Source organism: Zalophus californianus, chromosome 2 (assembly GCF_009762305.2).
Source record: "Zalophus californianus isolate mZalCal1 chromosome 2, mZalCal1.pri.v2, whole genome shotgun sequence".
NCBI lineage: Eukaryota > Metazoa > Chordata > Mammalia > Carnivora > Otariidae > Zalophus > Zalophus californianus.
Window position 1 is genome coordinate 133,832,811 of NC_045596.1, and position 21,867 is coordinate 133,854,677.

The 21,867-nt window shown below is 40.1% G+C and overlaps 1 protein-coding gene across 24 annotated transcripts in view; it reads right to left on the reverse strand.

Annotated features, from left to right (window-relative positions):
- The window catches only part of C2H4orf45 (chromosome 2 C4orf45 homolog), a 108,684-nt gene extending 90,934 nt beyond the window's left edge, over window positions 1-17,750 (reverse strand). For 2 of the 24 annotated variants that reach the window (XR_003520606.1, XR_003520607.1), the window contains exons 1-5: window positions 17,489-17,750; window positions 17,184-17,331; window positions 15,748-15,841; window positions 12,858-12,956; window positions 6,704-7,152 (exon numbers count right to left, since the gene is read on the reverse strand). Coding sequence is in view for 13 of the 24 variants with exons in the window: in XM_027597746.1 (XP_027453547.1) it covers window positions 12,858-12,956; window positions 15,748-15,841; window positions 17,489-17,491 (196 nt within the window). In the remaining 11 variants the exon portion in view is untranslated. The other 22 variants (XR_003520608.1, XR_003520610.1, XM_027597749.1 and 19 more) reach the window with 22 other exon arrangements.
- Between the last annotated feature and the right edge of the window lie 4,117 nt (window positions 17,751-21,867).

Genomic DNA, 21,867 nt, shown 5'->3' on the forward strand with positions numbered 1-21,867 from the left:
GTAGTATTTTGAAAGAGATTGCATTAAATCTGTAGCTTGCTTTGCGTATGAACATTTTTTTTTATTATGTTATGTTAATCACCATACAGTGCATCATTAGTTTTTGATGTAGTGTTCCATGATTCATTGTTTGTGCATAACACCCAGTGCTCCACACAGAACGTGCCCTCTTTAATACCCATCACCAGGCTAACCCATCCCCTCACCCCCCTCCCCTCTAGAACCCTCAGTTTGTTTCTCAGAGTCCATAGTCTCTCATGGTTCATCTCCCCCTCCGATTTCCCCCCTTCATTTTTCCCTTCCTGCTATCTTCTTCTTTTTTTTTTTAATATATAATGTATTATTTGTTTCAGAGTCATTTTAACAATATTTGTTCTTCCAATCCACAAGCATGGATTATATTTCCATTTGTTTGTGTCATCTTCATTTTGAAAGAATGTATTTTAAAATAAATGTTATTTTTAAATTTTAAAACATCATAGGACCTAGAACTGGGTAAGCCTTTTTTTTTTTTTTTTGTAAATAGATGTTTTAAAAATACATAACCATGGTCTAAAATATTTTTAAAATCTCTTCATAATTTTGTTTATGATATTTGTTTTCATAGTAAGATCTCTGTAATGCAAAAATAACATCTATAAAATCTCATCATTAAGTAATGGAACTTAACAAATTGCTAGTAAATCCTTTGTGGTAGAATAAGCCAGCAAATAAAATGTTTTAAAAGTATAGATGATTAATTTGCCCTATCAGATTAAACCCACAGTTATCAAAAACATATGGATTATAGAAAGCAGAGCAGTGTTTGACTTTGGGAGGACTGAGTGGGAAAGAGCATTAAGGAACTTTTTAGGATGATGAAAATGTGCACTATCTTGATCTAAAAAGTAAATACATAGGCACAGTGTTCAGTTTATAAAATGTTATCAAGTTGAATACCAGATTAATGTACTTTATAGAGTATATGTTGTTAAAAAACAAAATTCAACTGAGTAAATTTTAAAGATCTTATTGGCTTTACCTAATGATTCATGAACTGGGCAGCATCCAGTCTAGCAGATACAGAGATGCTCCAAGGAGCTGTACAAAACGAAAGACTTTTATGGGCAGAAGGAAGACAGAACAAGGAACTTATACTAGGCCAAAATTGGTTATTGCAGGTTTACTTTCCTTTAGGGGATTGCAGGGGTCTATTAGGCAGATTATTTAACTACTGCTAATCAGGTGGCTCCTGATGGACTGGCTTAAGATCCATTTCTGAGAGAGCCCATGCTGTTTGAACCAAGTCTCAGTTTGATGAGGTGAGGCTTTGCATGAGTGACTCCATTTTGGACCTCATTTGTTTTTAACAGTTACATATCAACTTTTTTTTTTTTTTTTAAGTTTTAAAAGTTAGAGGAGCACCTGGGTGGCTCAGTTGGTTAAACATCTGCCTTTGGCTCAGATCATGATCCCAGGGTCCTGGGATCGAGCCCTGCATCGGGCTCCTTGCTCAGCAAGGAGTCTGCTTCTCCCTCTCCTGCTCCCCCTGCTTGTGCTCTCTCTCTCTCTTTCTCTCTCTGTGAAATAAATAAAACCTTTAAAAAAAATAAAGTTTTAAAAATTGGACTCACTGACAGTTTTTCCTAAAAGAATCTCTATCCCTTTATTAATTGCGAACTAAAAACATCCTAAAATCCACCTATAATGTCGGGGGTAATTTATGCTTTAATTGCAATATTCAAAAAGAAAAGAAATGAACAGGAAAAACAAAACAAAATGTGTGGTTTAGTTTTGTGGAGTGCAATGTGATATAATTTTCCTCATTTTCTACTTCTTTTACATTATTTTTCAAGGCCTTTGGAATTAGATTTGTGTTTCCTTTCAATACCACACTATACTATGATGGATATTTAGATTAAACAAATAGGATAACAGCATAACTTATAATGTTCTAACCAGAGCAACAGATTATAAGCTTCTAGAAGAAAAAAAAGCATCTATTCATGTTCATTTCTGTATCCTCCAGAGCTCCTGGCCAGGTTTTTATTTTATTTTTATTTTTTATTTTTTTTAAGTTTATTTATTTTTTTAGTAATCTCTGCCCCTAACAGGGGGTTCAAACTCACAACCCTGAGATCAAGGGTCCCATGCTCTTTCTTTCTTTCTTTTTCTTTTTAAAGATTTATTTATTTATTTGAGAGAGAGAGAGAGAGAGAGAGCAGGGGGAAGGCCAGAGGGAAATCTTAAGCAGACTCCGGGCTGAGCACGACTCCCAACATGGGGCTCAATCTCTTGACCCCGAGATCATGACATGAGCTGAAGCCAAGAGTCAGATGCTTAACTGGCTGAGGCACCCAGGCGCCCCTCCCATGCTCTTTCTGACTGAACCAGCCAGTCACCCCTCTTGGCCAAGTTTTTAGTATTCAGTAGAGATTCAATTTATATTTGTTAAATTGAATTTCAAAGCATTATAAAAAAAAATTTAGTCTCAAAAATATATTTTAAAAGAAAAATATTAAAATTTGATAGAAAAATAAAAATTGATGAGTGATCAAATTAGATGAGTAGTCAAAGTACATAAAGTAATGCATCGTGAATCATCTCATAGAATAATGAATAATGGAGTCTTTGGGGTGCCTGGATGGCTCAGTCAGTTAAGCATCCAACTCTTGGTTTCGGCTCAGATCATGATCTCATCGGTCACGAGATCGAGCCCTACATCGGGCTCCGCACTCATCTGGGATTCTGCTTGAGGTTCTCTCCCTCTACACTTCCCCCCAGTCATGTGCACATGCTCTCTCTCTCTAAAATAAATAAATCTTTAAAAAAGTAGATAATGGAGGGTGCCTGGGTGGCTCAGATGGTTAAGCGTCTGCCTTCGGCTCAGGTCATGATCCCAGGGTCCTGGGATCGAGTCCCGCATCAGGCTCCCTGCTCCTTGGGAGCCTGCTTCTCCCTCTGCCTCTCTCTCTGTCTCTGTCTCTGTCTCTCATGAATAAATAAATAAAAAGTTTAAAAAAAAAAGTAGATAATGGAGTCTTTATTTTTAACCTGCTAATTCCATTCTTTGTAAATATACCATAAGAAAATAACAGAGAAAAATAATTTATGCAAAAGCATTCATGTAGCTTTATTAAAGGGTGAAAATTTGGAAATTAAATATAAAATACAGGAGAATGTGAAGTTAATTATTCTATATCAGTATGCTGAAATCTATCAAAGGTGACAACTTGGAATTATGTAAATACATGAAACTAAGTATACACTGACATAAATTAGAAGAAATTTTAAGTTATCAGTGAAGAACCACAGTTGCAAGTGACAGAAAACCTAACCCAAAGTGGCTTAAGGAAAACAGGAAATTTACTGGCTGATGGAAATGAAAAGTTTAAGAAATGCAAAATCACCTTAAAATGGATCATTGACCTAACTGAAAACACATAATTGTAAAACTTTTAAGAAAAGATATAGGAGAAAAATCTAGGTGACTTTGGGTTTGGTGATGAATTTTTAAATACCACATCAAAAGCATAATCCAAAATTGATCAGTTGTGCTTTACTAAAACTAAAAATTTCCTCTGTATGAAAGATGATGCTAAGAAAATGAAAAGACAAGTCACAAATTGGGGGGAAAAAATCTACAAACACTTATCTGATACAGGAATTATATCTAAAATACATACAGAACTTAAAAACTCAACAATAAGAAAACAAAAAACCCCAATTATAAAATAGGCAAACATTATGAACAGACATCTCAACAAAGAAGATATACAGATGGCAAATAAGTATATGAACATCAGTCATTAAGGAGTTCGACATCATTAGCCATCAGGGAAATTCAAATCAAAGCCACATTGAGATACCACCTTATACCAGTTAGAATGGCAAAAATTGACTAGACTAGAAACAACAAATGTTGGAGAAGTTGTGAGAAAGGGGAACCCTCTTACACTGTTGGTGGGAATGCAAGTTGGTACAGCCACTTTGGAAAACAGTGTGGAGGTTCCTCAAAAAGTTAAAAATAGAGCTACCTATGACCCAGGAATTGCACTCCTGGGTATTTACCCCAAAGACACAGATGTAGTGAAAAGAAGGGCCATATGCACCCCAAAGTTCACAGCAGCCATGTCCGCAATAGGCAAACTGTGGAAAGAGCCGAGATGCCCTTCAACAGATGAACGGATAAAGAAGACGTGGTCCATATATACAATGGAATATTACTCAGCCATCGGAAAGGATGAATACCCAACTTTCACATCAACATGGATGGAACTGGAGGAGGTAATGCTAAGTGAAATAAGTCACGCAGAGAAAGTCAATTATCATAGGGTTTCACCTATTTGTGGAACATAAGGAATAGCAGGGAGGACATTAGGAGAAGGAAGGGAGAAATGAAGAGGGGAAATCGGAGGGAGAGATGAACCATGAGAGACTATGGACTCTGAGAAACAAACTGAGGGTCCTAGAGGGGAGGGGGGGTGGGGGATGGGTTAGCCTGGTGATGGGTATTAAGGAGGGCACGTACTGCGTGGAGCACTGGGTGTTATACACAAAGAATCATGGAACACTACATCAAAAACTAATGATGGACTGCAGGGTGACTAACATAACATAATTTTAAAAAATTATTTTAAAAAGGAGTTGTGAGTTTAAACAGCAGTGAGATGTAACTACATACCTATTAGAATGGCTAAAAGTGAAAAATAAAAAACAAAACAACCCCCCCCCCCAAACAGACAAAAACAAAGGCTGACATGGATGCCAAAGCAACAGGCATGCTCAGCCCTTGCTGCTGGGAATGCAAAATGGTACAGCTGCTTGGGAAGACAGTTTGGCAGTTTCTTACAAAGCTAAACATAGTCTCGTCATATGATCCAGCAGTCATATTCCTAGGTATTTACCAAATTAATTTGAAAACCTATCCACACAAGGGCCAACATCCAAATGTTTATAGAGGCTTTTTTTTTCAGAGTTGCAAAAACCTCAGGCAACCAAGATGTCCTTCAATAGGTGAATAGATAAACGGTGGGACATCCATAGCATGGAATATTTATTTCTAAAAGGAAGTGAGCTATGAAGCGATGAAAAGACCTGAAGGAGACTTAATGCATATTGGCAAGTGAAAGAAGCCAATCTGAGAAGGCTAGATCCTGTATGATTCTGGCTCTATGACATTCAGGAAAAGACAAAGCTATAGATAGTGAAAAGACCAGTGGTTGCTAGGAGCTCAGGGAGAGAAAAGCAAGAAATGAATAGGTGAAGTTCAAGGGATTTTTATTTTTTTATTTTTATTTTTTTAAAGATTTTATTTATTTATTCATGAGAGACAGAGGAGGAGAGAAAGAGAGGGAGAGAGAGAGAGAGAGGCGCCCTCAAGGGATTTTTAGAGTGGTGAAACTAGTCTGTATACTACTCTGATGGTGGGTACATGGCCTTACGAATTTGTCAATAGACTTGGCGCCTGAGTGGCTCAGTCGGTTAAGCGTCTGCCTTCAGCTCAGGTCATGATCCCAGGGTCCTGGGACTGAGCCCTCTCTCTCTCTCTTTCAAATAAATAAAAATTTTAAAAAATTGACTTTACAGCACAAAAAGCAAACTTTGTTGTATACAAATTTTAAAAAAATCATTTAGGAAGTTGGGGGATTCCGGCAAGGAATTCATACTGTGACAAGAGTCTAACTGAAGGGGGTGGGAGGGAGAGATGCTCACCTAGGTAACTTTGGAAATGAGTAGAGTCTGTACGTCTAAAGGCAAAAGGAACTGCAAGGAGGCACCATCCCCTGGTTGATAAAGTTTGTTCCCGTGGAGTACAGGTTAATAATTCTGATACTTGTATACCTGTATACTGGAATTGAACGAGTAAGTGGATGGCAAATAGTTGGAGCCAGGTTTCTCAAGATTGAAGTGGAAATTTATAGATAGGCAAGAAGATAAGCTTATAAGATATGCTTATGATTTAAAATTATAAAGAAAATAAGATGAAATTTAGTTTATTTCTTTATAGACTTACCACAATTAGTCATATTCTATTCAATTACATGTTATTATAATTCCACACACACACATACCACTCAAATAATTTTTAAAGCAAGTTGAACAAAACGCAAGCCAACAATTGTACTAGGATTAATGTACATCTTGTTCGAATTTTTATTAACCAAATATATCCAGTTTATAAAAATATAAGAAGACTAAATTAGTAATAATTAAAATTTGATCAAAAGTATACTTTTATTATTTATTATTTTTTTAGTTCATTTTTTTTTGAGAGAGAGAGTAGAGGGAGAGTGAGAGGGAGAAGCAGACTCCCTGCTGAGCAAGGAGCCTGCTGTAGGGCTCGATCCCAGGACCCTGAGATCATGACCTGAGCTCAAGGCAGACGCTTAACTGACTGAGCCACCCAGGTGCCCCCAAAAGTATATTTTAGTTAACATCAAAGTAGTTCCCCTTACACAAAACATAAACTTTATGATATAAAAATGTTCATTTGTGAAAGTTAGCTTAGACAGAGTGAAAACTGGGATGTCGCAGATCTGTCTATGGCAGCGTGGTGTTGACGCCCAGACTGTGCATGAGAGTAGCAGTAACATAGAAAATAAACATATGTGATGATTTCGCTCTTCCATCCATTATGTGAGTATCATATGTGAACATCATAGAGGTGAGGGATAAAGAAAGTGTAGATTTCCTCATGAAAGCATACACGAAAACTCTTTACCTGTAACAATCATCCGTTTTCCTACTGTGGCAGATATTGGCTCTCGAAATGACACAGATGCCATGGCGAAGGTCTTCACTGTGCACCTGGACTTTCTTCCTCAGCTTCCTCAGACCAATTTGCCCTAGAAAGAGTCAAAGACTCTGCAGTCTCTTTCTCCCTGTCTGTGTCCTAAACTAGGTGGTTGCTAAGGACTCCTTATGACAGGGAGATCCGTTATTCCTTCTCACAAAGTTCTGTATTCTAGTCTCTAAGAACAGATGGATACAACTGTATTGTTCCCAGGATCTGCATCTAATAATATATTTTTAAAATCTGTCAGTAGCAAGTCAAAACAGACCTGTCCAAGTACTAGATCTAGAACAGACTTATGTCACAGACGAACTGGCAGGCTCAATCTCAAGACTTCTTGCAACATTTCCCAAAGAAAGTTCTGCAGAGGGGTGTTACTATAAACAAACAAACAAAAACAACAAGCAAACCCACAAATCATTATTAAATGCGTTTGAGACACGCTGGCTAGATAGAATACAATACAAAATTATACTAATGAATGAATGATTGTGTCTGTATCCATATCTATTTATCTTCCCAGCCCCGATTCCAATACTTACAATATGTGCCCTGGTCACATCAATTTGTTTATGATTCCCATAACATGTGATGCTCGTTTATTCTTCTCAGCCTTTACACATGCAATCCATTCTTCCTATGATGTCCTATGCAAACACTTCTTGTCATCTGAAGGCCAGAGCCCACATCTCCTCTTCCAGGAGGATGCCTGGCAGACATAGCAGAGTATTTTCTCCTTCATGACCCTTAAACTTCTGTAGCATATTGTTTATACCTATCTTTTAAACTCTCACCATTCGTTTTAATTGTCTACTTAATTGTCTGCCACCCCACTAGAATCTAACTCCCAAGAGTTCATGGGAAAAGCATCTTTATTCATCTTTCCAATTTCCAGAGACTTCCATGCAATAGATATTTAATAAATGTTGTGAGGTAGATAAATGAATGCACAGCTAATTTCAGCCTGCCCAGAAATATAATATTGACCACCTGATAATCCATGGAATAGAAATTGTAATGGTAATTTCAAATTCAACACCAAATATATGAAAAGGTAATACCTTTTGTTTGTTGAAAGAAAATAAAATAAAAACAGTATTGACTATGGAGAGGTTTGGTAGCATGGTAGGCAGAGAGATGCACCACCCAGTTCCCCTTCAAGGAAGGGCTTGCCTCCTCGCTGCAGGAAATGCAGTCAGCCCAGAGCCTCCAGCTATCAGCTCCTTCAGGGTTTCCTTCAGCTGCAGAACTGCGTCTTCTGTTGCAGGTCGAGCCCTTTCCAGGGCGGCCTGTGTCAAGTGACTAAGCCAGGTGGGAGTATAATGGCCAATCATTTCTGTCTGCCGCAGGACAACTTTTTTGCCTGATGGGCCAGGGTTTTGTTGAGCCCTTATCACAGTTCAGCTTCTCCCTCTGCCTCTTCCTGTTCACAGGTGTAAATCCCAAATATCCATCTTGCCCCCCAACTTCCAGAGAACCTGATGTGTGAGGACCAGATAACATAGACATACATGCACAAACATGTTATACAGGAAGGCCCCTCATTTTAACCACTCAACCCTTCCAATCAGAAACTGATTCTGTTTCCCCTGTGTGGGCAGCTAGAGTCAGTCTTCGTTTTGCTACTGCTCTTCGGTGTCATTTTCTTTGATCCTGGCCTGTACTGCACTCTTCCTGTCCTCTATATTGGCCCTCTGCAGTTTCAGAAGATTTTCTGCTCTTTCTGAAGTTACTAGTTCTGGTTATTATGGTCAAGAGCTCTCTATCCCTAGCTGAAAGATTCTCTCAGAAAATTCCCAATCTGGGGCACCTGGGTGGCTCAGTCAGTTAAGCATCTGCCTTCTGCTCAGTTTGTGATCCCAGGCCCCGTGTTGGGCTCCCTGCTCAGTGGGGAGTCTGCTTGTTCCTCTCCCTCTGCCCTTCCCCCTGCTTGTGTGCTCTCTCTCTCTCTCTCTCTCAAATAATTTAATAAAATCTTAAAAAGAAAAGAAAAGAAAAGAAAATTCCCTATTTATGTCCTCGGACCTATCATTTTCCAAGCTCAAGCTGTTCAAATTTGAAATCTGTTAGTGTGAGATAGGAACCTGCCTATTTCGCTATGTCACTTGTGATTTTCCTGGTGCTGGGAAGAGAAAGGAAGGAGGAAGCTGAATGAGGAAAAGTAATTCTTTAGCAAAATAAGCAGAAAATAAAGGAGACCCTGCCTTTGAGCTGAGGACCTCCCACTAACCCATCATGGGAAACACAGGCTTCCCCTCTGCCTTAGAAACTGTTGCAAACTTTACATCTGTCATGGTCTCAGGGTCAACAATTCTGATGGCAAAGGGCTGCAGGGAAGGGAAAATAGAGGAGAAAAACCAGTTCTTCTCTGCAAGATTATTCCACCAACTCAATATGTACATCTAGGTTCATTTCTTTTTCATTTGGGGTGGGGGATTTTTAAAATGATTTCACAATTAAGTAAAATATATACATGGTTCCAAAGTAAAATCCTTAAAATAAGAAATATTTAGAAAGTCTAGCTTTTGTTCTTGTAATCTCCATCTTATTTCCTTTTCCTTACACTTTTAAAAACTCTAAGTACCTATATCCTTATATCCTCCTCTTTCTCAGAAAAACAGTAACAAACTGAACACACGTGTTCCACCTTGCTTTTTTCACTTAATGCATCTGGCAATTACTTTATAGCATTATATAAAGACGGTTCTCATTTTTGTACAGCTTCAAAATACTCTCTTGTATAGATTTACCATAATTTATCCAGCCAGTACTCTATTAATGGTTAATATGGGCTATTTCCAACATTTTGTTGTTATAAAAAGTGCTACAGAGTATTGCTCTCTACCTACATCTTCTCATATATTTGGCAGTACACCTTTGGGATATATTCTTAGAAGTGTGAATGCTGGACCAAAGGGTAAAAGCATATAAAAATTTATTTGATATTGCCAAATGTCCCCCCATAATGATTGTACCAATTATATTCCAACCAGCAATGTGTGAGAATGCCTAGTTCCACACAGCCTCACCCACAGAGTGTGTTGTCCAACTTTTGGATTTATGATAGGTAAGTAATGGTAACATAGTAATTGACGCTTCTCTTATTATTATCAAGATCGAGCATCTTTTTATATGTTTAAGAATCATTTGCATTATTTTCTATGACCCTTCTGGTCATTTCTCTTGTGTATTTTACTCTCTGGCCATTGCCCCTTTTCTATCCTACTTTTAAAAGCATGAGCTAACATTCTAAAGGAAGACAACAGACACCTCAACAGAGAGTTACAATAAAATGTAGTATAGTCAGTGATGATTACAGTAATATGTTTAATGAATACAGGTTTCCCTCACTACCCAAAGGCAGAGCACACCTATGAAATCTTCCATAAACTGAAATGACGTAAAATGAAGAGTCTCCCTGCTTCCTGAAAGTTCACGTGAGCTCATGCTTGCTTTCACAAACGACCCACATTAGCACCTGTTTTTGCTAACCGAAAGAAATCCTGAGAGTAGTCTCACTTTTATGAAGAAATGAGTGTACTAATGCAAGAGAGCAGAGGATCACCCGCCAAGGCCTAGGACAGAGCAGGAGGGATCACAGTGTGGTGAGAGCGGGTTTCCCTGAAGAAGTGACATCTGAACTGTGTCTCCAAGAATGGCGAGGATCTGGGTGAGGGATAAGGGATAAGGGGCTGGAGGATGGGGTGGCCAGAGAGGACCTTTGGACAAAGGGAACAGCTTGAGCAAAAGGCTGAAAGCGGAGAAAGAGCCAAGATGGGAAATAGGACTGGGGAGGCCCTGTCTGCTCTGCTAGGAGCTTAGACTACTCCATGGACAATGAGGACTCTGAAGGGTTTTTAATGGGTGGAGACTGGTCAGGCTTGGGTTTAAATAGAAGATGAGCTTGAGAGAAGAGCCTCGGGACAGGGGGCCCCAGCTGGTAGCTGTTGAATTGGTCCAGGAAAGCAAAGATGGGCGCCCGAGCTAAGGCAGAGGTGACGGGAATGGAGAAGAGACACATTCGGGAATGGGTTGAATAGAGGTTGTAAGGAGTCAGGGTGACCCCAGTTTTCCAGCTTGAGTGAGTGGTAGTAATATAACAAAATAAAACAGGGAAAATAAGGGAAAAAGAAAACCAAGGCCAATAAATAAAGTATTAAGTAGGTGTGGATTTGTATCTGCTGTACAACAGGCTCATGGGACAGTTAAAATTAAGCCCAAATTGTCATAAAAAGTTGTGACAGCTCTTGAACTCATTCTAAGGGATTAAAGAGGATCTCCTGAGGCCACCAGATGCATTTCTATTAGAGAAAATCCCTATTATTTATTAATCAGGAGCAGCCTCCTCCAATGAAACAGGGTTTGCTGCTTGGCACCAGTGAAATTTTGGCTGTTGTCTTGCTTCGCTAATTTAACAGCAACATCAAAGTGACCACTTTAACGGTACAACTGCCAAAGCCACCACAGTGGGTCCTACAAAAATATCTTGTTCTAACATCTGGGGAGGCATCGGGCTTTACATTTTAATGACACAAAAGCGATACAGACCAGAAACTCTTATAATACAGCAGGGGTATGAATTTCCAGGTGAATATACGTCAGAATTTACTAAAATTACATAATAATATTTAAATATCCTATTTCTAAGCACCCTTTGGAAACTGAGGAGCTTTGCCACCCCTGTACCCGTGAATATTTCCTTATACTTTTTTTTAAAAAAAGATTTTATTTATTTATTTGACAGAGAGAGCACAAGCAGGGCAAGTGGAAGGCTGAGGGCTCCCTACTGAGCAGGGAGCCCCTGAGTGGGGCTCGATCCCAGGACCCTGGGATCATGACCTGAGCTGAAGGCAGACGCTTAACTGACTGAGCCACCCAGGTGTCATGTTCCTTATACTTCTAAGCACCAAATATTTTTGTTTCCTTTCCTTATATTCCTCTTTTCAGGCAATAATCTAGAAAACACATAGAATGAAGTCACAGACTTGGCTTCCAGTCCCAAAAACTGTTCTGTGTAACACTGGCAGGCTGATTTTCTGTAAAATGAGAATGATTGTGCCTACCTCAAAGGGCAAAGGGGATAAAGTACGTAAAATGTTTATCACAGTACTTGTCACATAGGATGTACTCAGTAAATATTCGTCGTAACGTTGGTCTCACCCCCCTACCTTTCACCTTTGCCACTCCCCCATTCTCCTTTTAGGAAATAAACAACACTAATACAAATTTAAACTGTGACCATAATAACCTTATTTTTTATATTTGGGTTTGCAAGACCAGCCACAAAAGTGTCTGTATTCTTCCTCCTACTCATTTAGCTGTAACTCAGGTGTTAGCACCGGGAGTATATAGTGTTATTCCCTGTCCGTCTAATCAACCCAACTTCCCACATTTGTAGTTAATTTAATTGGGGATGATGGCACACTTAAGCTTTTCCCATAGAAACACAGTTTTAAAAAATTAAAACCGTAAACATTATCATTGCTATCCTTTAATTGCTGTACTAGATATTAAAAAACAATGAATAATTAAAGCCAGAGTTTTACCAACAATAATGGTCATATCTTACAAATACGTGAATTGTTTTTCTTAAAAATGACCTTAGCCATTACGGAGACTGAGCCCCTCACTTTTTTCCTCGACCAATCTGATCCTGGAAGAGGTTAGCTAAGGAACTAACCAAGCGTCCAGGGGAGCTGGAAGCAGAACCAGGACAAAAACCCATCCTCTTGATTCTCAGTCCAGGGTGCTTTTCTCCCTACCGTACCTTATAAAAGAATCTGTCATCTGTTTGGCTCAAGTGTGGCACCATGGATATCAACAGCTAATGTTGATATGTGCTAACTTGTTGATAATGTGCTGAACATTCCCCCCAAAGTTTTCTCATTATCTGCACAATAATGTTATGGGACAGAGTCATTATTCATGATTTATTAATAAGGTCAGTGAGTTTCAGAGAGTTTAGTGTCAAAGTTTTGTCTTATTGTACATTCATGACAGAGAAAGTGTATTCCCAAATCTGGCTAATTTGGGGGGGGGGTTGTTATTACTGGAATCTCAATTTGACCTTCTACAATCATACCTGTCAAAATGGTACTTTCAATATGACTGAAATTCTCCCATATGAAAAAGTGATCATAAGTAGAAACTCTTCTTCTCTGTACTATTACAGCTCCCCAGCCTGTGAATACAAGTGAGATGATAGTTACCTTCAATCCCAGCTTTTCCTAGCTTAATAACCCTCTTCCCTTTATAACCACAGAAAATCAATGCCCTTTGGAATTTCTCCTCTTCTCCCTCAACCAGCATGAATCTCTGAAGTCCCTAAATGCCCATCCAACCTTCTCTAGTCTCTGCTTTAAGCTTTAACTTGACTGTGGCTCAACCACATTTTGCTTAAGCCTCTCCACTGGCCACAGTGAAATTCTGCTAATCTCTGTTCCCCAGCTCACCCAGTTGCCACTGGGCTCCTGGCCCCCATTCCATTCTCTGTACTGTCACTCTGACTCAGACTCCTTGACAAGATGGGAAGGGAAACAAGTCCCTTCTTCCATGAGTTGCTCTCTTAGAGGGCCACCAACAGATTTTCTTGGGTTCCAAAGGACAACCCAGTTTTAGGTGACAGCTCTTTTGATTCTTTAATGAGTGTACTGTTGACTGCATGGGGTCAGGGTAGGTACTTTTGATCTGGAAGCTCCTCTCCTCCAAATGTCAGGTCTTTGGTTGAACCCAGTGTACTATGCCATACTTAATCTTTGCTTGGATTAATTCTCTCTCCTGCCTGGAAAAATCTACCTGTGAAAAATTTCTTCCATCAGCACCCTCCCTCTACCCAACTCCCTTTTTTCCTGTCGGTCATCCAGTTCACCAGACCTCCCACCTCCCTTTGAAAACACTGGATACAATTAGCAACCAGGAGGGAGGCAGTGAGGGAAGGTTTCCCCAGTGCGCAGCCAGGAACCAACACTTTCCAAGGAAATGTATTTTTATGACAGACTATAAATATTTACAGTTATGGGGAGAATAAGCAATTAAATGTCATCTCCAATGATATGTGTTCTTCTGTAAGTTTTTCTAAAGCTCCTCCTCAGAACCAAGGTCTAAAGTTCAGTGTATCTTCATCTTGCTTCCTGAGGTGAAGCATAATTTATAGCAGTTGTACATTGTAATGTTCCATATCAATGTCAGACCTTTGATATTGATATGAGCTATAACTTCTTTATATTTGCCAATCATTGGCCATGCCATAGAATGAGCATTCAGATATGATCCTCAAAGAGGGCCTCATCGCTTCAAACGTAAAAAATCATAAAAAATAGCCTGTTACATTGTACTTGACGTGGATTATACATGAGTATGGGTGTTTGGTCTAGTCTTAAGAAAAAACTCCATTTCTTTGAAAAATTTCTTAGCAAATTCAGCAGGATTTTGATGGGGGGGGGCACAACTTTTCTTACATATATTATTAGAATTTTTTAACATCTTTTTATTAAACTCTAATGTAACATTTAGAAATGTTATTTTAAATGGCTAGGAACAGTGTGGAGCTGAGGAGATGGTAACAACATCTAGGAAAGAGCACATGAATGGGCCTGGGGCCTCCTTAGTGGTAAAAGGTGAGACCCCTCCCCACTCCTCCCTGTCACTCAACCTCGATGGGGGAAGTTTAAACAAAACCAAGTTAAAATGCTTTGTATTAAGGAAAATTAAGGTCCCAGTAGGGAGTAGATTGGGGCTTCTTAGACTGGAGGAAAAATGGCAAGACGGAAGAGAAGGTTTGGTAGACTAGGCCGGTCACTTAGGGAGGGGCACACAAGACCCTAAGGACAGTCAGGACTTCCCCATGCTGTGGTTCTCCAAGAAACTGGAGAAGTCTAATTTCAGGAAACATTGAATTTTAATTTTAAGTTGTTTGTTTTCTGTGCTCTGCTGTGCTTCCATTCAGCGGCCCTGTGTTGGTGGCATCTCAGGGAAGTTGAAGAAAGTAGGGCAGGGCCCATTGTAGAACAAGGCTCAGGCAGAAACAGAAACTCAGCCCACAGAGGCAGGCTGACCACTGCAGGAGGGGCGTAATTCCAGAGAGAACGGTGACTGATGGGAATCCTGGAAGAGAGAAGAATTTCTACAGCTGTGAGGGAAAGGGGTGACACAGAGCATTTTATTTGAGGTATTGAGATAACAGCTGAGCCCAGAAGACTGAAAAACAGAGATTTCAGGAGTGGACAACTCACACTAACATGTAACAATAATCCAAATCAAATGGTAGCCCCCAAATAACTAAAATATTTGAAAATAATTTGTTTATTACTATCAAAAGTTTAAATAATCAGGGAATGGAGTATTTCATCATCAAAGTTTTAATCTCAACTTTATAAAATGTACTGAAGTTAGAATATGCTTTTCTTTCCCCAAAAACTAGAATATTTTTAAGTTGATGAAATCATAGATACATTACTTATTTTGGGCGACCCACAGTTTCTTAATATAAGCTGAGAATTGTTGTTACAGCAGCCGGCACTAGAGTTTCTCTTGGGTTACAAACTTCCTTTATTCTTTTTAGGCCATTTAAGGTGGGAAGGAGAAGCCCTGAGGGCATGGCACAAAGGAGCCTGTGAAACAGTTTTAAATTGTCCACAGAAGAAGTAAAAGGAGTGAGGGTGGGGAAGGGCCATGAGAGAGATGGGGCACTCTGCAGGAAATGAGAAGGTGGACTGAAGAAGATGGAAGGGTGCCACCGGATGGAAAGGTGTATTAGTTATCTGTTGCTGCATAACAAATTACCCCAGAACTTAGTGGCTTAAAAAAACAGGTATTTATTTTCTCACAGGTTCTGTGGGTCAGGAATCTGGGTGCTGCTTAGCTTGGTGCCTCTGGTGCAAGGTCTCTCATGAGGTTGTGGTCCCGGCATCCGCTGAGGCTGAGGTCTTCTGTGAAGACTCAGTAGGAGAGGATCTGATTCCAGACTGACTCACCTGGTTGTTGCCGGGGTTTGATTCCTCGAGGGCTGGTGTGCTGAGTGAGGTGTGTGCTTCTCCATAGGCAGCTCACCACATGGCAGCTGGCTTTCTTCAGAGAGAGCAAGTGAGAGCGTGCACCCAAGACAGAAGCAACAGCCATTCTGTAACCTAATCTAGTACATGGCATCCCATCACCTTTGTCATATTCTTTTTGCTAGAAACAAGTCACTAAACCAGCCCATGTTGAAGGGTAGGACATTACACAAGAGCATGAATACCAGGAGGTAAGGATCACTGGAGACCATTTAGAAGCTTTCTGTCCCAGGTAGCCAATGAGAAATCCTCAGTGGCAGTGTGGCCAGGGGTATTTTAAGAGCAGGGATGGTAACTATCGAACTTTCATTGTTTCTATATCTGCTTCAGCCTCTTAAACATCAGCACTGACTCTTTCACCATCCATCAGGTGTTGGGAGATTGACATATCCCTTGAGGGGGTGGGGTGGGTGTGGGAAGGGTGTGGTTGGTGGATAGAGAGTTGGAAGTTTTCAGACTTTGATATTTGGTTGTCTCACTCTTTCATTACTGTATTTTCTGAGGCCTTTTGGAACATTCCCCATTAGTGACCATGACTCTGTCAGTTCTTTTTTTTTTTTTTTTTTTGACTGAGAGGGGGAACACAAGCAGGGGGAGTGGCAGAGGGAGAAGCAGGCTCCCGCTGAGCAGGGAACCGGACGTGGGACTCGATCCCAGGCCCCCGGGATCACGCCTGAGCCAAAGGCAGACGCTTAACGACTGAGCCACCCAGGCGTCCAGACTCCATCAGTTCTATTAGACCACTAGCATTCAGAAAAGTTAAAAAATATTATTCATGTTTTTCTAAAACAAACATCTCTTCTTGTGCATTTTTTAAGGTTATTTTTTAAGGAGCTACAAAAAGTAGGTTGTTGTTACTGACAAAGTAATCCACTCCTGAATACATTTACTCTAAAAAAATAGCTTAATCCTAACAGAAAAGGGAAAACCCTATACATACATACATACATACATACATACATACATACATACATACCTGCATACATATATTCATGTCTGAAACCATTTACGCATCTACTTAAGCAGTATTTTCTTTCCTTAACTGTGTATTTAAGGAATTCCCTCTGCTTCTTTACATTTTCTCTGATGTTGTTAAGGGCAAAATTTACACTAGATTTTAAATTGAAAAACATTCCTTTCATTCCTGCCTTGTTCCATTACTTGATTGATTACATTTTTTTAAATCTGCTAATGCTTATCACCCATTCTTAGGAAACGCAGTCTCCAGCAGTGATCTATCTTGATCTCTTTATCTGCTGTGTCACAAAGTCACATTACAACAGATTCTTGGTAATCTAAAAAATACCACGATGCTTCTAGGATAACTGACAAACCCAGTAAGAATTTCCTGCACCCACCTAAGCAGCTCTGCAGAAAAAAAAAACAAAAAACAAAAAACTAGGCTCCAACCAGATGTGTACCGCAGGCTGCTCAAAGCACAGTATGGCCAGCCCGGCTCCCTGGTGCTCCGTGATTTTGTCCTCAGTTTTGTGTTTCTGTAATGATCTGAAATAAATTAAAATGCACAAGAAGAGGGGTTTTCAAACATGAGAACCATGAGACGCTAGCACCTAATGGAATAGCACTCAATAGAGAAAAAAAAGCACAACGAGTAAAAGTGCAAGGGCCCCAACTCCCAACATTTATAGAAGAGGATACTCACCATGCGGTGTGCTTACCTCCCCTCAAGAGGTCTGTTCCTTCTCCATGTGATTTCTGTCGTCTGTTTTGCCCTTCTCTAAGCCACCTGAGCCAGTCAAGGACCCACAGGGTATTCTTCTACCTCCTCCAGCGCGTGGTATTTGAGAACAGACCTGGCCTCTGTTATGACCGTTTTGTGTAACCGCAGAGGGGGCGGGAGGAAAGCTTTCGAGAGCCTCTGCCCATCTCCCGTTGAAGCCAGTTTATTCGCCTCGTGCGCAGGGCGCGCTGGAATGTTTGGCAAGTGCAGCGCAGTGAAATGCGTCATTGTGCTGGTCTCCCAGCGCCTGTTTTCCCACGTAGGACATTCAGAATGTTCAGTTCCCTGGAAAATGTTCTAAAGAAGTTTCACTGTATTAGGCTTTGTCTTCTCCTCTTTCACAAAGCAGTCAGCTCTCTGTGGAGAACAGGCTTTCCTTTCCATAGGCATTTCTGTTGGCACCGAGCCACCTAGACTTGAGCTGCTGCCACTGGGCTACGGAGGAGAAAAGCGGGGGGAGGGGACGCCCTACAACCCACCCCCCCACATTCAATACACAGAAGGATGCCGACTTGAAAATGCCTATCCTTTTGCTCCTGAAAACATTGTCAAAGAAATGTGTTTACAACGATAAATAATAATTATTTTTAAGAAGCGAGATCATTTCCCAAATGATAAAGAATTCAAAAAAAATTATTTGACATCAGAATATAAAACAGGAGCTTTTAGGCTGAAATATGTGGTTGGAAGTCCTTAAAATATTGATGTCAAATGTTTAAGGTTATGTCACATACGTTCATCAGGCTTAAAAAACTTTCCCGATGACTGATTCTCACAGAAAGAAGTTTTCTGATTATGGGAAATTTACAAAAATAATAGGGATTTCTGAAAAATTACTGTCAAGAAAGATAAAGTAACTTCAGTTTGTCACATTTCAGTGGATTCTACATTCAACACAGAATAACTTATTTTTTTATATTTAGAAAAACAAGACACAGCTGGACCAATTAAGCCTTTTTTTTCCTTTCACTACACACAGAAGTCTGAAAACATTTTTATTGCTTTCCTGAAAGCACCACAATAAATAACTCGAAATTGTTGAGAAGTTGCAAGAAAGAAGCTTGAAATATGGAGATGATATCAAGATTCTCAGAGATCGATTAAAGAATGGAATGCAAACCAAGTGATTTTAAACACACTCACTTGTGTGATCCCAACTTGGGATTTTCAGTCAACTTTTCTTGAAAGTATTTGTTCTTCAGAATGTTTTGAATTTTTATGATTCTTTGGGAATATTGGTCACCTGTTGTCAATTTTTTATATTAGGTCAGGATCTACTCAAAAGTGAGTTAAAAGTCACATGAATTTTGTGTCTGTCTGGGAAATAGGATTTGACTCCCACAGATGTTATAGAGATCCCAAATATACATTGCAGTACATCACTGATATTTTCCCTGTCACAGAGGAGACAAAAGTACATTTGATACCGGGGAGGTCTGGGTAGGGAACCGGCACTGAGGTAAAGCTTACTTTTGACTCTAGAATTAAAGCTTCTTGATAGATACAAGGCAATCTTTTGACAACACATCAAGTGACTTAGACATTATTTTAAAAATTGTGCCTTGCTAAAAAGATGCCCTGCAGTGTGAACACATTGCTCTGGCCCTGTCCTGCTTTCTTTTGACCCAGCTGGGGAAGCAGTGGAAATAAAGTTAACGGTGGCATTAATCAAACCTCTCTTAATTTTGACAGCATCTGGATTTCATTCTTCTTACTGGGTGGCACTACCACTGATCTGTTTTATTTTTTGACTGTGCTTACTGATAACCCTGTCAGGATTGAGAAGTAGAACGACAGGTTGACCACTTAACTTTAGTATTGGTCTGCTGAACTGAATGGGAGAGAGAAGTGATTGCATTTTTAATGAACATGTATGATGTTCACGGTGGTATGAGTATAATAATAATTAAAAAGGGGGGATGGGAAAGAAAGGAGTGTGATTTAGGAGAATTTACAGATTCAGATAACCTTACAAGTAGATAAATATAAACACTTTTATTTTTAGTTGTAAAGAGGCTTCCAAGGAAATGCTTTTCCAAGAAAATGCTATTCTTTGCATTTTCTTACAGAAACATAAAAACAAAATGGCTATAGAATAGGGTAACAGTTTTAGTAAACGTGGTTTGAATTATGTTCAGACAAATGCGAAGTGATATGTTTTCTGGGACAGGTGTCTAGTACATAGATTTTGGTGTTCCTTGAAACTGTTTAGGATTTGATCTGGGCTTTTGGGAGGAGCTTCATCCTTCTTGCAAATCTAATACCACTAGACTCTAAGCTTACTCAGAGGAAAAGATTACCACCACCACTTCCTGTGCCTCCCCCCACAGTGCCTGCTACTCCCTCCACAATAGGAGCTAAGAAATATTGTTGCCTCAGTTACTGAAGGGTCACATTCAAAAGCACTTTCATTGGCAAAGGCAAAGTAAGCCCATCTACACTACGGTTATTTCTAACATCTCTTGCTGCTAATTAATGAAATCATATCTGCCATGAGATGTCACGTCTATTTAGAGTGGTGGAAATAGAATCTCTTTCTTTTATTGCCATTCTTCTTCCACTATTTATTTGTTTCCATAATCGCAAAAGCATCTGCCCAGTATTCATTACTCAGGTTTTCCTCCCAGCACAGTAAAACCGTCTGCAGTGTCTGAAGAGATGTGTTAAGCTCTAGTACCCAGCTGTGTGCTGAAATACAGTCAACCACTGGCGTGCTTATCACAGTTTCTTTGTGGCCCATTACTCTCTTTTGCATTACTATTGAATATTTACTAAGAGTGCCCATCAGCTCCATCCTTTGATTTCCTCTCCTTCGCAGGCAGCGCCCTGGTCCCCCATGCCTTCTAGCTGTCTCCTCTCTAGTTCCCTCCAGTTCAGGCTGCTGAAAAACCAAACACAACGTTTCTCCTGACATCACTTGATTCCCAATGGAACCCCCTCCCCCCAGAGAAAAAGTGAAAATGACTCAGATGGAGGGAAATAGAAAAGATGAGGAATCCAGGGGCGGATATTCAGACCAGGTGAGAGTCTGTTGGAGAAAAAGGAGTAGAAGACAGTGACATCACCTTTCCACTCTCTCTGGGAATAAGTCTGGGAAGGAGCCAAGTACACAGATTTAAGGCAGAGGTCTCACACTGGTGGCCGGCGTGCTGGGTTTGCACAAGGTGTCGATTTCATTTCTTTCTCAGATGTACCAATATTAAAATATCAGACTTGGTCTACAAATCTACGTGTCCAGATTCTCTTGAAAAATTGGAAGACCTGCACCCACATTGCAATGCTTCTCATGCCCTGTGATTTAAGGAGACCCTGAAAAGACAAAAACAAAGCCACACAATTCTGGCACACAGTAAAAGATTTATCTCCCCGGGTGCCACGAACTGCAACTACTCAGCTGTGCAGGTACAGCAGACTGAAAATGGGGAAAGGTTTTGGGCTTAGAACTCAGCTCCTCCACTTACTAACCGCAGAACCTTCTCGATGTGAGCCTCACGCTTTCTCTTCTGTAGACGCAGTAGTGATGCTGCTATTTGTCTTCACCTGGTTGTCCTGAGGATCAAATTAAAAAACAACAACAACAAAGGGTTTGAGTGAAAGTGCTGAGTATGCACAACATTGCAGGGCAGCTAGTTTTCATTGTTTAACTTTTTTGGGTTGTGGCATTTACGCTATGTGAAATTGTTTAAAATACAAATAGACATGGATGGGTAATGTATTGATTTACGAATGTATAATAACACCCAGGAGGACACAAGGATGGGTGTGGGCCAGTTAGGGCCCCTTAGGCACGGGACGCATCCCCTCATATTCCTGGGTTCCCTGAGCCCTCATCTACTTGTTTCAGATCCCATCCAGGGATCTAGCATGGTTCCTGAGAACTTGAAGTATGTCCTGTCTCTGAATTCCTCTCTATTTAAAGCCATTTCTGGAAGATACGGACCACGCTATTCCCTTCCTCAGGATTTTGTTCTCAGCAGATTGAAGCCATGAATGGCACAGGATCGGACAGCAAAGATTTTCTTTCCTTTCTTCCTCCCTCCCTCCCTCCCTTCCTTCCTTCCTTCCTTCCTTCCTTCCTTCCTTCCTTCCTTCCTTCCTTCCTTCCTTCCTTCCCTTTTTTCTTTTCTTCATTAGAAACAAATTCATACTGTAGCAGTTTTTATTCCAATATATCATCATTCCAACTCAACTCTTTCTTTAAAATTCATAAAATAACGATCTTCCTTCCCATTCCTGACCCTTTCACATTTTACGTGTTTGCAGGAAATGCAGCCCTAACTTCTAACAATTCAGAGAAGCCA